At 42.2% G+C, this 13,868-nt stretch overlaps 1 protein-coding gene across 1 annotated transcript in view; it reads right to left on the bottom strand.

The window, feature by feature from the left end:
- ITPR3 (inositol 1,4,5-trisphosphate receptor type 3) overlaps positions 1-9,303 on the bottom strand; it is a 218,399-nt gene extending 209,096 nt beyond the window's left edge. Inside the window, 1 exon segment of the mRNA XM_018556782.1 lies at positions 9,140-9,303. Within this exon segment, the coding sequence (XP_018412284.1) occupies positions 9,140-9,234 (95 nt within the window). The 5' untranslated portion in view covers positions 9,235-9,303.
- Between the last annotated feature and the right edge of the window lie 4,565 nt (positions 9,304-13,868).

Consider the following 13,868-nt stretch of genomic DNA (forward strand, 5'->3'; position numbering starts at 1 on the left):
TCAATTGCAACTTGCACCCGTCAAGTTTGTATTGCTGTCGGTGTCAGCATTAGGGAGATTCACCCTCTCTATTTGTCCACATAACTGTTATCACTGAAGGTGAAAGAAAATCCCAAATTTTGGTTTGTCACCAGAGCAGGAATGGATGGGAAATTTTCCAATGTGGACTGAAGTTCTGGGGATACTGCTGACCGCCAGGGATCCCCCTCTTTTTGGGAGGGATTTCCTCTCACTTCACCTTTTGGCTATGGGACAGGAAGTCCCTTACACTATTCAAAACTAAAAAAAAAAAAGTTTTAGATTTAAGGCTATATTATTTTGTGCAATAAACCTATGGATCTGGGTGCACGCCTGGACAGTAAGACATTGAATTACTTGAATATTCTGCTCACTGTCTTAAATAAATAAATAAATAAACCCCTTATTTTCTGAGTTTGTAATGGAAGTGATCACAAATAAATACATTCTGTTTTAAGATGGAAACACTGTACAATACTTCAATTGTTTCATTCAGTTCCTTATTGTCCACTCACCACAACCTGCTTAATTAGCTGTACAAGTAACCTGAAACAGGTAAACATGTACCTTAAAATATTGGGATTGCTGCAATATAATAACATGTGCATATTTACTTTGTGGAATTATACATTTTTACGTTCAAAGCTGCTGGTGTCCACAATAAGACCGGCAAGTCACAAAACATGTCTTTCCTTTACAGAAGGACTTTTGCATAAAGGGAAGTATAGACTGAAAAGCTACATTATGTCCACAGCTGCTCGATTAACACTTCTTATAGTTTAACTATGAGTCACAAGATATAGCCTGTTAAGCAACTTCACAAGAAAAAGAGTTAACATATTAGCTAATCAAGAGGTAACTGTAATTGTTCAATATTGGCTATACCCCCAAAGAAGTTACTGGTTTATAATATGAATTACTGTTGATGACTAGATGAAAAGAAAGAGACACATTGTATCCCTGGCCCCTTCTCCTCCCTTTCCCACACTTGTTTCCTTTCTTTATCTGCAGGCCACAGAGGCCTAGCTTTCTTTAACCCATTCAGATGGATGTTTGTTATCATTTTAGGGTGGCACGCCCTTTATGAGTAATTACGTATTCTGAATTATTCCAGAATGACATACTGACATTACTGACCAGATGTTTAAAAAGAAAAATGCTACCACTGACAAGCATAGCACAAAGACCCAGAAACAAAACTGTTCACATACACCGATCAGCCATGAGAGGTGAAGTGAATAACATTGATTATCTCATTACAATGGCACCTGGAAGTGGGTGGGATATATTAGGAGGTGAATATTTTCATAAGTGAATATTTTGTCCCAGAAGTTGATGTGTTGGAAAAAAATGGGCAAGTGTAAGGATGTGAGTGACTGACAAGGGCCAAATTGTGAAGCCAGATTACTGGGTAACAGCAACTCCAAAACTGCAGGTCTTATAGAATGTGTGGTCTATCAAAAGTGGTGCTGGTTCTGGTAGAAAGGTGTCTGAGCACACAGTACATCGCAAGTTGTTGTGTGTGGGGCTACATAGCCACAGACCAGTCAGTTCAGAGAACACCTTGTATTCATTGATAAAAATACTAGACATTCTCTAAATACAGCTTTGATGAAAGAGAGACCCCCTGTGTTTTAACAGCAGAGAGGAAGCTGCTCAGCAAAGTGCAGCACCAGGACCCAGAAGATTGCTGTAAAGTATTGTAGCTCCAGCCAATATATTGTTTTGCAAGGTATTTACTAGGTATGAAATATGTATACTTACATTGCACCAAGCTGGACCAATGTAAGCATACATAAATATTTATATTTGGAGTTCAGCTTTAAATGAAAGCTCTGGCTTAAACAGAAGCTTACTGGTACAAATGAATAAAGGATTCACTGTGCTCTATTATGTCCCTAAAATGTGCTAATTAATCAGGCCTGTATTCCGCCTATATTCAAATCCTTAAATATAACGTGATGGAAAAACAAATATACATAAATCCATAAAAAACAAATGACCATTATACACATGACCAAGGAAATGAATGAATGTACAATCTCTGTACATAACAAGAACAAAAAGAATATATTGGTCCTCACCAAACGAAGCATACACCATGATCCCGGGGGAAGCATTACTGAACGTTAGGCCACCTGACATATCTAAAAACGAATTTCACCCATGTCCTTACGGCGGCAAAACAGGTCATAGCACACACCTGGCTCTCGAATACCCTGAGTATCGCAGCAGTTAAAACAGGATCCACTGGACTATGATCAACGAGAAGCTAACTGCAAAACTACTCGACAGCTTACCCAAATTCAATAGGGTATGGGAACCATGGGTTGCAAATTTCTTCCCACTGAACTTTGATAGAACTTTGCTAGACACATGACCCTGAAACCCATCCCCCGATAGTGCATGCTACACGTCAAGCGATACTCCCGGGCGTCACTGTCCTCCACTTCCTTCCCCCTCCCCCCCCACCTTCCCATCTTACTTCCTTCCCCTCTACTCGCTTCCTTACAACTGTCCCACCCTTCACTAGGACTGTATAACAGCCCTTCATCCCATTATCTTTTGCCTACCTTTCCATACTTTCCTGCTAAAACCTTTCCAAAACCTTGGTTACAGCCAGTCTGCTCGGCTAGACTGACACGTTCATCCATCAGGTGGCGGTCATCAGCAAGTGACCTCACATGTTATGTACATGCTGAAATGGACATAGATAATATACTGCGCTACTGTATTAAACACCATGTGCTGTTACTACTTGATGTCTGTAATACGTGCACTACCACCTGTAACGGATGTGCAAGTTTTGTTTTTTCTATCTTTATATGCCAATAAAAACCTATTGAACGAAAAAAGAATATATTGGGGTTGATTTATAAAATTTCTGTTCAGCCATACGCTAGATGAATGCCATTCGCACGGCATTACCGCCACCAGATAGAGCCAAGAAGTATAGGAAATTCCTATGCTCCTCGGCTCCTACTAGTGTCAGGAATGCTGTGTGAATGGTATTCGTCCAACGTATAGCTGGGTGGAAGTTTTGGAAATCAGCTCCACGGTCTCGATACAACAGATTAATTAAAAGTTCATGATCAAAACAGCCATCTGCGTAAGAAACAAAAGTGCCCAAAGATCGATAGACTGTTCAGAAGTTTGAATACAACCTTTTAACAATTGCGTCTCAGTTTCTGAATCTGGGGTTAACTCCTTTTATGTGAACTAGCTTATCCACTTATGCAGGCAATTATAATGGATTGTTGTCTTTGCCTAGCTTGCTTTAAAGTCCATTTCCACTCTTATAAGTGATTAATGAAGAGGTACAGCGATGATGTATACATGTGCACATTTGCATGACTCACACTGCAAGCGTTCTTCATTTTTTAATGAAGTTTTTATTAGGCCTGAATCCTAGAATTCAAAATTTTCTCCACAGGAAACTCAGTCTGACACCGGGGTTGGACTGTAAAGCAGCGCTCCCCTTCCCTGTTATTCATTGTAACATGATCACTAAACACCAGCTTTGCCTTTACATACAATACAAGGGGGGTTGCAACTTTGAATACTAATGAATAGGGTGGGGTGGTGGAGAACTCACCTAAACTATACCATACAGTCACACACTGCTTGCAAAGCACAGAGGAATATATTTCCATAAAGATATGAAGAGATAAGCTAACAATAGTGATGAGATGTTGAGGATGAGGAATGAACAATGAACATTGGAAGCTGGTAACTACATACTGTAAATGTTGTGTGTCACTTATCGATGAGTCTTTGATAAGAATTGCCTGTTCTGCTCCTCAGCAATCAGTCAAATATAAATTTTCATCTCTTAGCCATTATATTCAATTGCAGCGTTGAACATGATTGATGGTTGTGGGGCTATCTCACATCACAATCATGCATACCCACATACTAGGGCCAATTTAGTCAGGAACTAATTTACATACCAGCATGTCCTTGGAGTTTTACATAAATAAACAGTGATAAATAAAGCTTATACCTTTACAATGACAAATGGTGTCCTACAGACAATATAAGGCCTCAGGCACATGGGCGTAACAAGGGGTCTACAGTGCAAATCCAGGCTTTTTTTTCACACCTGGGAAACCCAGGTGCTCTGAACAGCTGCCCGTCGACATGAATGACTCTGTGCGAGATATACGCTGGTACTTGGGGAATACTTTAGGTGGGTATAAGCAAGTACCGGCATATACCCACCTACAACCATTCATATCTATGGACAGCTGTACACAGCACCTAGGCTTCCTGGGGTGAAAAAACATGAAATATTGTACACCCCTTAATACGCCTGTGTGCATGGGGCCTAACCCAAAGGAGCTCATTTATAAAACCGGCGCAGCATACCTTTGTAAACCACAAGGAGCCAGAAAGAATAAAAATCAACCACAATCCATTTAAAAATGTTTCAGTAAAACCCCATCGCCTCAGTTAGTAACAAAAACACAACCCAAGTGATGCTAAGTCCAAACACAGAAAAAGCATATAATAGGGATTTCACAACTCACAGCTCAATGGCAAGATGCCAAGGTCCAAGTCCTATGGGAAGCATTGAGGTGTCTGGCAATCGCACTTCTAAAACAGCATGTTTCAGCCATGCCGTCTACTACTGAAGATTCAAAATACAAATGCAGACAGGCTTTGGCCAAGTCCACAAGACAAAAGAAGCATAAGTACAGTCTAAAGCAGGCCATACACCTATACCTATATGAAACACTACCTATGTATTTCCCCGCGAGGGAGCCATGGATGCTGTGTACATCTTCTCATAAAAGTCAATGGCTGTACGTGGATATATACCTAATTTGTGTAAACATGCACATACCCCCCAAATTGTCTTTATTTACCCTAGGAAATTGGAGGACTTATTTTAATACAATTGTGTACTTGTTAGCCTTTTATCTTTTTTTTTTCCAGACCTGATGCAAGCTACGCCTTACATTTTCCATTTAAAGCACTGGCCATTTTGTGACATTTTAATAAAAACAGGAGGAATGAAGATATATAACAAGTGGGCCTTCATCATCCAATTATGTGTTTTATTTTCCAACCTGAATTCAATTTTGGCACCTTTAATGAATTGGCTGATTGTCTAACGTGTTTGCTCTCATTTGCTTGGTTATCTACAAATCAGGCATCAACAAAACTTTTCTTGGCTATAATTCAGACCATTTGTCTATACCTTATATTTGCTAAATCTGAACTCACTCCTAGCTAAATGACCTCTGTGTTATCATTATTGAACTAGGCATACTCCAGTTATACAGAAAACTATTTAAACCTGTAGGGTATTAGTCCAGAAAGACCAGTGGGACAAGGATTTCTAGAGATTCAGTACATAGGTACATGAGTATGTAAGGTACAGCATATACATTAGGACAAGCATTTCTGTGTGTTTTATACAAAACCGCACACTGATAATTCATGTATACAAAGCATACAAATAAGTGCAAATATATGCACGATAGTGTTACATACATGTGCTCTGAAATATGATTTATGGCACAGCATCTACATACCGCACCCTTTAAACTCACTGTGCAGTGCTCTGTCCTAATACTGGCAAAATACTCACTATTTACTCACTGTGCGGCTGCACTGTAGTCTGTTAACACCTACACACTTTCCAACACACACACATTCTTACTGTATTTATGTACTGTCTCCATTAAAGAGTAACTCCATCTCCATTTAGGCTGAGGTCAAATGGGCAATTCTGCCGCTAGAGACAAATCCCAAGCGGCAGGATGGCCAAAGAGGCTGCTTATTTGTCCCTATGGAATCGCTTCCCCTGTAGCCAGGCGCAGCAGGATGTGGCTTTGTTGCTAGCCCAAACATTATCGATAGGAGCAAGATCAACTACAGATGGGGCGGTTCCATAGGGACAACCAGATGGCCTCTCTGTGATCGCGCCGCTGCCGATTTCCACAAATCACCAGTGGCAGGATAACAAGAAGAGTCGCCCGTCTAACATTAGTCTAAGTACCATCTAAAATATTTCATTTAATAAACCCTGTTATGTGTACCTTACTATTATTGGAATGATGGCCTCTTTGATCCCCTACCCACAAGCCTATCAACATAGCACCCACTCAGCATAGTTTAGTAATCCTAATCCACTCCATGTTACCTATCCTGCCATCTTCTCACTATTCCAGGTATAAATTCGAATTTTAGAAGCTGCTGCAGATTGAGTCCAACTGTATCTACAATCCTTCAGCACTCATACCACACGGTATACTGTATTCTGTTTCCCCATCTTACCCTGAGATGAATACACCTTCATTGTAAAGGTATCCAGTATCACACATGAGGTTTCTATACAGTTTGTTTCTTTTACTGATCCAAATATATCATCCAGAGCATCTCACATAATAACAGAAAACACTGTGATTCATCAGCTTTTAGATCCTGTGTGCTATCGTTAGTGTACAGTGAAGACTGCGTAAAAAAAATTCTAACTTTGTTTGAGTGATGGTGTCCAGAAAGTTTATTTTGTAATCATTTATACCCTATATATTAACACACTAAGACAACAACAATCTCCTGCTGATTGTGGCACCAGCATAAGGATTTCCTGTTGTCTTTTACCTTCTAGGTCAGTAGGTTTGAACAAGAGTCCGACACTGTGTACCGTAGGGGGCCTGTGCATGGCCATATAGCTGCAAGCATCGTAACAAAGGTAAAAACTGGTTGCAAAAACCAGGAGACTACTGCGCAGCATAGAACTAGCAATCATGAAACTTGTAAGTGTTAGTAGTGTGTTTTACTGTATATGGAGATCTACCAACATCTTGGAAAGTCTCTGTACAACCAGATGCTAACTGTTCACTTGTCTATAGGGAAAAGAGAGCAACCATTTACATAAATGTGCACTACATCCATACACTTTCTAAGTTTGGGAACAGTTCAGAGTGAGTAAGCACTCCGGCAATATGAGTAATTATCCATCCATTTTCAGCCTAGCCTAACAATAAGGGAACATAATAAAGCTTGTCAAAGCTTGTCAGTGCCTATATTGCTTTACCAAACCAAGCACAAGGTTAACTTTTTTTCTTTTTCAAGGCTTCTAAAGCTTTTCTGACACTGGAGCAAAGCTCTCCATGTGCAAACTGTGATATCTGGAATAATAAATAGTTCTATAGGGGATGAGAATACTGGAGCTAGCGCTGAATAAGTGCTTCCCCCACTCAGCCTACATTGAGCGTCAGGATCTTTGGTCAATTTTTGCGCATTTTCAGGATGAATCATTTTTGTTTTAGCCAATGAAAAGCTAGTTAGTTCTAGGAGTAAACTTATTACACACAAAATCGTAGAATTTTTTTTTTTTCAGGCCCTCCCAGTGAAGTCTATTGGGGTCAAAATAATGCACAAACATGTCTTAAAGAAGCTCCTCTACTTTTTTGACCATTGAGTGACAGCATATCACCCAGATGTGAACAGGAACAATAGAATACCACGGTAATCTGATGGCCATTAAAGAGCTTCTGGAGACATATTTTAATTTACTCAGGTGTGACCGGGGGCTTAAACCTTTACTTGCCATTCTCAGTTACTTGCATTATCAGTGCTGATGCAGCCAGGGGCCCAAAAAAAGTTGCTGTGACCATTTTTATTGACCGTTTAAGCACATGAGCATGTCACAGAAGGTTTCAGTATATCTTAGAATACCAGCATGAAAGTGTAAGCAATCAGCAGAAGAAAAACTGCTTCAATAGGAGTTTTTAACATACCGTAACATAAGAAGCCATCTCTGTGCCATCATTTACAATGAATACTTCCATAAACTTTACACACCATACTAACTGCTACCATATCCCCAGTAGTCTGTTGCTAAAACGTGTTTTATTTTGCCGCACACACCCAGCTCTGTTAGAATTTGCTTTAGCACGTACTCTGCTAATCTTACACTAATCCGATGTTCAGCAGAACTTGCTCATTCAAATGATGTGTGGAGGCAGCCCTGCTCCTGCATCACTTCTCATCAGTTGTCACCTTGCCTTCCCTCCTTATCCCTCCTCATGCCTTCACTCTTCTTCCCTTCTCATAAGCTGTTACCATGCCTTCCTCCCTCATCAACTGTCACCATGCCTTCCACCCTCATCCCTCTTCATCAGAGGTCAATGTGCCTTAAATGATCTTCCCTCCTCATCAGCTGCCAACATGCCTTTCCCTCTCACCCCGTCTCATCAGCAGTCGCCATGACTTCACCCCTCATCCCTGTTTATGAGAGGTTACATAGTTACATAGTATTTGAGGTTGAATAAAGACATTAGTCCATCAAGTCCAACCTATTGACTAATAGGTCCATAGGTTGGACCTATGGTCCTATTGGAATAGGTCACCATGCATTCACTGTCGTCAGCTATTACTATGCCTTCTCCTTTGATACCTCATCATCAGCTGTCACTAGGCCTCACCATCATCTGTCATCATACCTTCCCACCTCATCAGTTGTCACCATGCCTTCCCCCTTTATCAGCTGTCACTAGGGCTGCAGCTAACGATTATTTTCATAATCGATTAGTTGCCCGATAATTTTTTTCAACAAATTGATTGGTTGCATTAAAAAACTCTCTCTCCCCAACCAACTAACTGATAATGAGAATAGTTGCCAACTATTCTTGTAATCGATTATTATCGATTTAATCGATTCATTGTTGCAGCCCTAGCTGTCACTATGATGTCACCTCTCATCAGCTGCCACAATGCCTTCCCCCTCATTAGTTGTTACCATCCTTTACCCCTCATCAGCTGTCGCCATGGCTTTCCCCCTCATTAGTTGTCACCATACCTTCCAACCACTTCATCACTTGTCACCATGCCTTTCCCCCTTATCATTTGTTACCCCCCATATCAGTTGTCACCATGCTTTCCCCCTTCATCAATTGCTACCATGCCTTCCCCCTTTATCAGCTGTCACCATGCTTTCACCTCTGGTCACAGCTGTCACAATGCCCCCTCTCATCAGTTGCCACCATCCTTTCCCCCCCCTCATGAGTTGCCACCATCCTTTCCCCCCCCTCCTCAGTTGCAACCCTGCCTTCTCCCCTCCTAACTCAGCAACGCTTTCCAGCTCGTGCTGGCTGCGGATACTCACCCCAGGGTACTGATAAAGCCGCACACTGATCCCTCCGCATACAGGGATAAGATGTCCCCAATGTGCAGGAAACTTGACATCTCACTCATGGTCATCTTGCTGTGGAAGATCTCCGCTGGAGAGAGCAGCAATGAAGTTTAGGGTGATGTACGGAGAGAATGCATAACCTGTGTCCCAACTCTAGAGGCTCCGGTGTGCTCGTTGTGTCAGGGGACTGTGCTCATACTCCTTCCTGTGTGCCGACGTCTCGTAGTTCTGTGTCACCCGTGTCCGTGCTCCGGTCGGTGTGTGTGCGGTGTGATCACCTCACGGAGAATGTGCTGGCCCGTCTTGGCTTCTCCCAGCTCTCCGATCAGGCTCGCCCTCCTCTCTTTCCCCTCCTTCTTTCTCTCTCTCTCTCTTCACCTGTACATAACCAGGAAGTTTTCTTCAATGCAAATAATGTGTCTCCAGCACAGTCACACCCCTGCACTGTAGCCACAAAGCGGATTAACTCTCTCCATGCTCACTTCACTACTGTCACTTTGTAACTGTGTGTGCTCTGCCTCAGCACATTGTTTTCACGATACAGGATGCAGTGTAATCACACTAGACTAGAAGCTCATGTTTATGTTATTTCAAAAGTTGTTTTCAAACATGCATCTTCTAGTAAAATAACACCTGACCATCTTGCCTTGAAGGCTCTTGTTCAGGCACTTGCCGGTAATGTGTGACAACTCTGCATTGTGCTCCTGCGTTGTCACCCTTTAGGGCTATTTAGATCTATGCATGTGATTTGGCTGAGTTAGGCAGGTGTTTGGTTATGTGGTGATGTGTGTTAACTTTGTGCATTGTTGCATGTTGATGTGTTTTCACATGCATTTTTCACTTTAGGATTCATACCGTAGTAGATAAATATATTTATAGCAGCTAAATCCCCCAATTCCCCCGATACACAAAATCAAAGCTCTAAAGTCGCATACTATAGTTTTTTTGTTTGTTGAAGTTTACTTGAAAAAAATATTTTCATGCAGTGAGTGCTGCGTTCCGTTTTCCCATCACTTTTCAATTCCCAGTGTGCTTTGTGTCTCTTTTCCAGCTGCTTGATGTGATGCAATCTTGATTTCTCAAGACTACATTTCCCATCATGCATTGCTTCCAGCAAGCAATGATGATGTTACATTGTGGGTAGTTCCGACATTGAGATGTAGATGGCAGGCTTAGTTAGAGTGGTGACATATACACAGGGCTGAACAAAATTGGGTCCGTGCATTGATGAAGTACATCCCATGGCAGGGGTGCATAATTCCTATCACCCAATGTCTGGGTAGGGTTGCCACCGGATTCACCTGGACAGTCCGGGTTTTGAATCCTGTATGTGCTGTTTCCAGGTTCCAGGCCAGCTGAAACCAAGACACAGCACATACAGGATTCAAAACCCGGACTGTCATGGTGAATCCCGCACAGGTGGCAACCCTATGTCTGGGGAATGCAGTTCCGGTCGCTGGACAGGTTTTTTTTTTTCTACATTTAGCCCTGCTGCGGGCAAACAGTGCTAAATGTAGAGCAGGGAAGATGTTTTGTACAAGTGATCACTTGTAAGCAGCCTGCTTGCCTGCCCAGTGGAAAAAAGTTTAAAAAAATAATCAAGTAAAAAAGTAAAAAATAATCAAATAAATACAAATTTAAAAAAATGTAAATAATAAAAATAAAACAGTGATAAAAAGTTAAAAATAAAAAAAGTTAATCTGCCCCCACCATCTGCATGCAAATAAACGCCGTGTAGGGCATTGTGTGTGTGCTAAATGCTGCCCCCATTCCACTGTGTGACTTATTGTGGTAGCCAGCAGCAGCGTTCTCTAACACACACAATGTGCATTAACCAGTTGACATCCGCGGTGTTAAACCCCCTTCCCATACCTTTCCCCAAGTTTCTCTGTGAATGGCCCTTCCTCTAAGCAGGTATGGGTGTACTATCTGTACCCGATACTGCCGTCCAGCACATCTTTGCGCTATGCACTTTGAATTACGCTCGTCGGTCAGCGCAATCACCTGACTGACCAATGAGAAGCGCTTCTTAGCACAGCTAAATAGAGTTTTGGTTAAAATTGCCTTTGTATCAGGACAAGTAGATTGGGCCCCCTCTTTAGTCCTTGGACAAAAGAGGGGGCCCAAAAAACTCCACACCCCTGCTATAGGTATCTTTAATAAGTATGTTTACAAACTTCCAGACTGATTGGGTTATTAGGAGTGACATAGAACTTATAGCAATTTAATAGAGAAATATATAAGCAGCTCAGTGTACAATTTTGGCTTATGCTTGATTGAATGGACTCCTGCAAGTTACGTCAACCCGGCTTAGCCAATCAAGATGGCTGAAAATCCCAAACTCAGTAGAAGTAGGCACCAGTGAGGGAGCTTGCAGATGTCGCATCATTGGAGGGGAAGGTGAATATGTTTCTGCTTTAACACTCATTGACCAAGGCTTGTGAACCACTTTGTGAGCAGCACTAGGAAAGTGGTAAATTGGCACAGCCGCCATTTTAAATCAGTGGTTTCCACCAGAAGTTCAGGCATGCATCCCCAGCTATCTCTGACAGCTGGCATACAGACCTAAGCCCAGGAGCTGAAATGATCAGCTCTTGGGCTTCCTAAGCTTCTACAGATAGCTCCATTGGGAGAGTAGTGACATCACAAGTGACAGCACTGCCCTACCTCTGTGTATGGAGGCTTGGGCAGAGCTATCACAGCTCTGTCCGACCTCTCCTTACAGTTGTAGATCACTGCTAGAGTGATCTATTGCTAACTGATTTATCTGCTGCTGCATGGGAGATCTGGATCAAGTCTCTGGTGATTAGAACCAAACCATGAAGAAAAAAGGTTAAAAAAAATAGTGTAAAAATATAGAGGAATAAATAAATGTGTGTGTGTTGTGACATAAGGAGAGGGGACATCATTGAGGGGCGGTATGTTTCCCCTCGCTAGTCATTTGTATCCACTGTGCAAGCATCAAACGCTCACATATGTGAACATCGCATATGTGAACATATGTGAACATCGCATATGTAAACATATGTGAACATGAGACGTCGCAGTATACCGTGAGCTGCTGCTCGCGGTATACTGAGACGCCGCAGCTGAAGCGGATCCCGACAATTGTGCCGGGATCCGCCCAGCTGCGTGACTGACAGCTGGCTCTGCCTATCTAGAGGCAGAGCCAGCTGTAACCACCCCTCCCCCGTCCGTTCCGCCAGTCAGCGCTGGCGGATCGGAGCGGGGAGGGAGGAATCCAGCCCCTCCCATGTCACGGTAGAGAGCCGTGACAGGATCGAGAGGTGAGCGAACGCCGGTATGTGTTCGCTCACCTCACCGATCTACTGAGCTGACATGTGACAGTCTCATTGTCACAGGTCGGCTAGAACTATGAGGTGAGTGAAAAGCTCTCACCTCATAGTTGTCCTTTAAGGGAGTTGAGGGAGCAAAAGACCTGAGGACTCAAGAGGTTGCCAACATATCAAAATGGATCGAACACATGTAACATACAGTTAAGTCTGGAAACATTTGGACACTTACACAAGTTTTGTTATTTTGGCTTTTTACCAAAAATAAATTCATGTTAGAGTTAGATTACCAAAAAATCTGGGCTTAAAGTGCAGTCTCTCAGCTTTAAGTTGAGGGTAGATACATCCATATTGAAGGAAGGGTTTACGAATTACAGTTCTTTAATTTGAAGCCTCCTCTTTTTTAAAGGACCAAAGGTAATTGGACAATTGACTCAAAAGCTGTTTCATGGACAGACGTGGACCATTCCTACATTATTTCATCATCAATTAAACAGGTAAAAGGTCTAGAGTTGATTCCAGGTGTGTCATTCGCATTTGGAAACTGTTGCTGTGAACCCACAGCATGAGTTCAGAGAAGCTCGCAATGCAAGTTAAACAGGCCATCCTTAGGTTGCAAAAAAAAAAGAAATCCATCAGAGAGATAGCAGGAACATCAGAAGTGGCCAAATCAGCAGTTTGGGACATTCTGAGAAAAAAAGAACGCACTGGTGAACTCTTCAACACAAAAAGGCCTGGATGTCCACAGAAAACAACAGTGGCGGATGATAAAAGGATCATTTCCATGGTAAAGAAAAACACCTTCACAGCATCCAGCCAAGTGAAGAGCACTCTCCAGGAGGTACACATATATTATCCAAGTCTGTCATAAAGAGAATACTTCACGAGAGCAAATACAGAGGGTTCACCACAACGTGCAAATCATTCACAAGCCTCAAGAATAGAGGCCAGTTCTACCACAATGATGGGAAGAAAGAAGTATGGAGAAGGCTTGGAATGGCTCATGATCCGAAGCATACAACATCATCTGAGTGGAGGCAGTGTGAGGGCATGGGCATGCATGGCATCCAACATCACTGGGTCACTAGTGTTCACTGATCATGTGACAGAGGCAGTCGGATGAATTCTGAAGTGTATAGAGATATATTGTCTGCTCATATTCAGCCAAATTCAGCAAAGTTAATTGGACGGTGCTTCACTTCACAGAAGGACAATGGCCCAAAACTTTTTTTTTCAAAAGCAACCCAGGAGTTCAAGGCAAACATATTCTGCAATGGCTGAGTCAATCACCTGATTTCAACACGATCAAACATGCATTTCACTTGCTGAAGACAAAAAATAAGGCAGAAAGACCCACAAACAAACAACAACTGAAGACAGCTGTAGTAAAAGCATCACAAAGGAGGAAA

Source organism: Nanorana parkeri, unplaced genomic scaffold (assembly GCF_000935625.1).
Source record: "Nanorana parkeri isolate BGI_ZX_2015 unplaced genomic scaffold, ASM93562v1 scaffold252, whole genome shotgun sequence".
In the NCBI taxonomy this organism is placed as follows: domain Eukaryota; kingdom Metazoa; phylum Chordata; class Amphibia; order Anura; family Dicroglossidae; genus Nanorana; species Nanorana parkeri.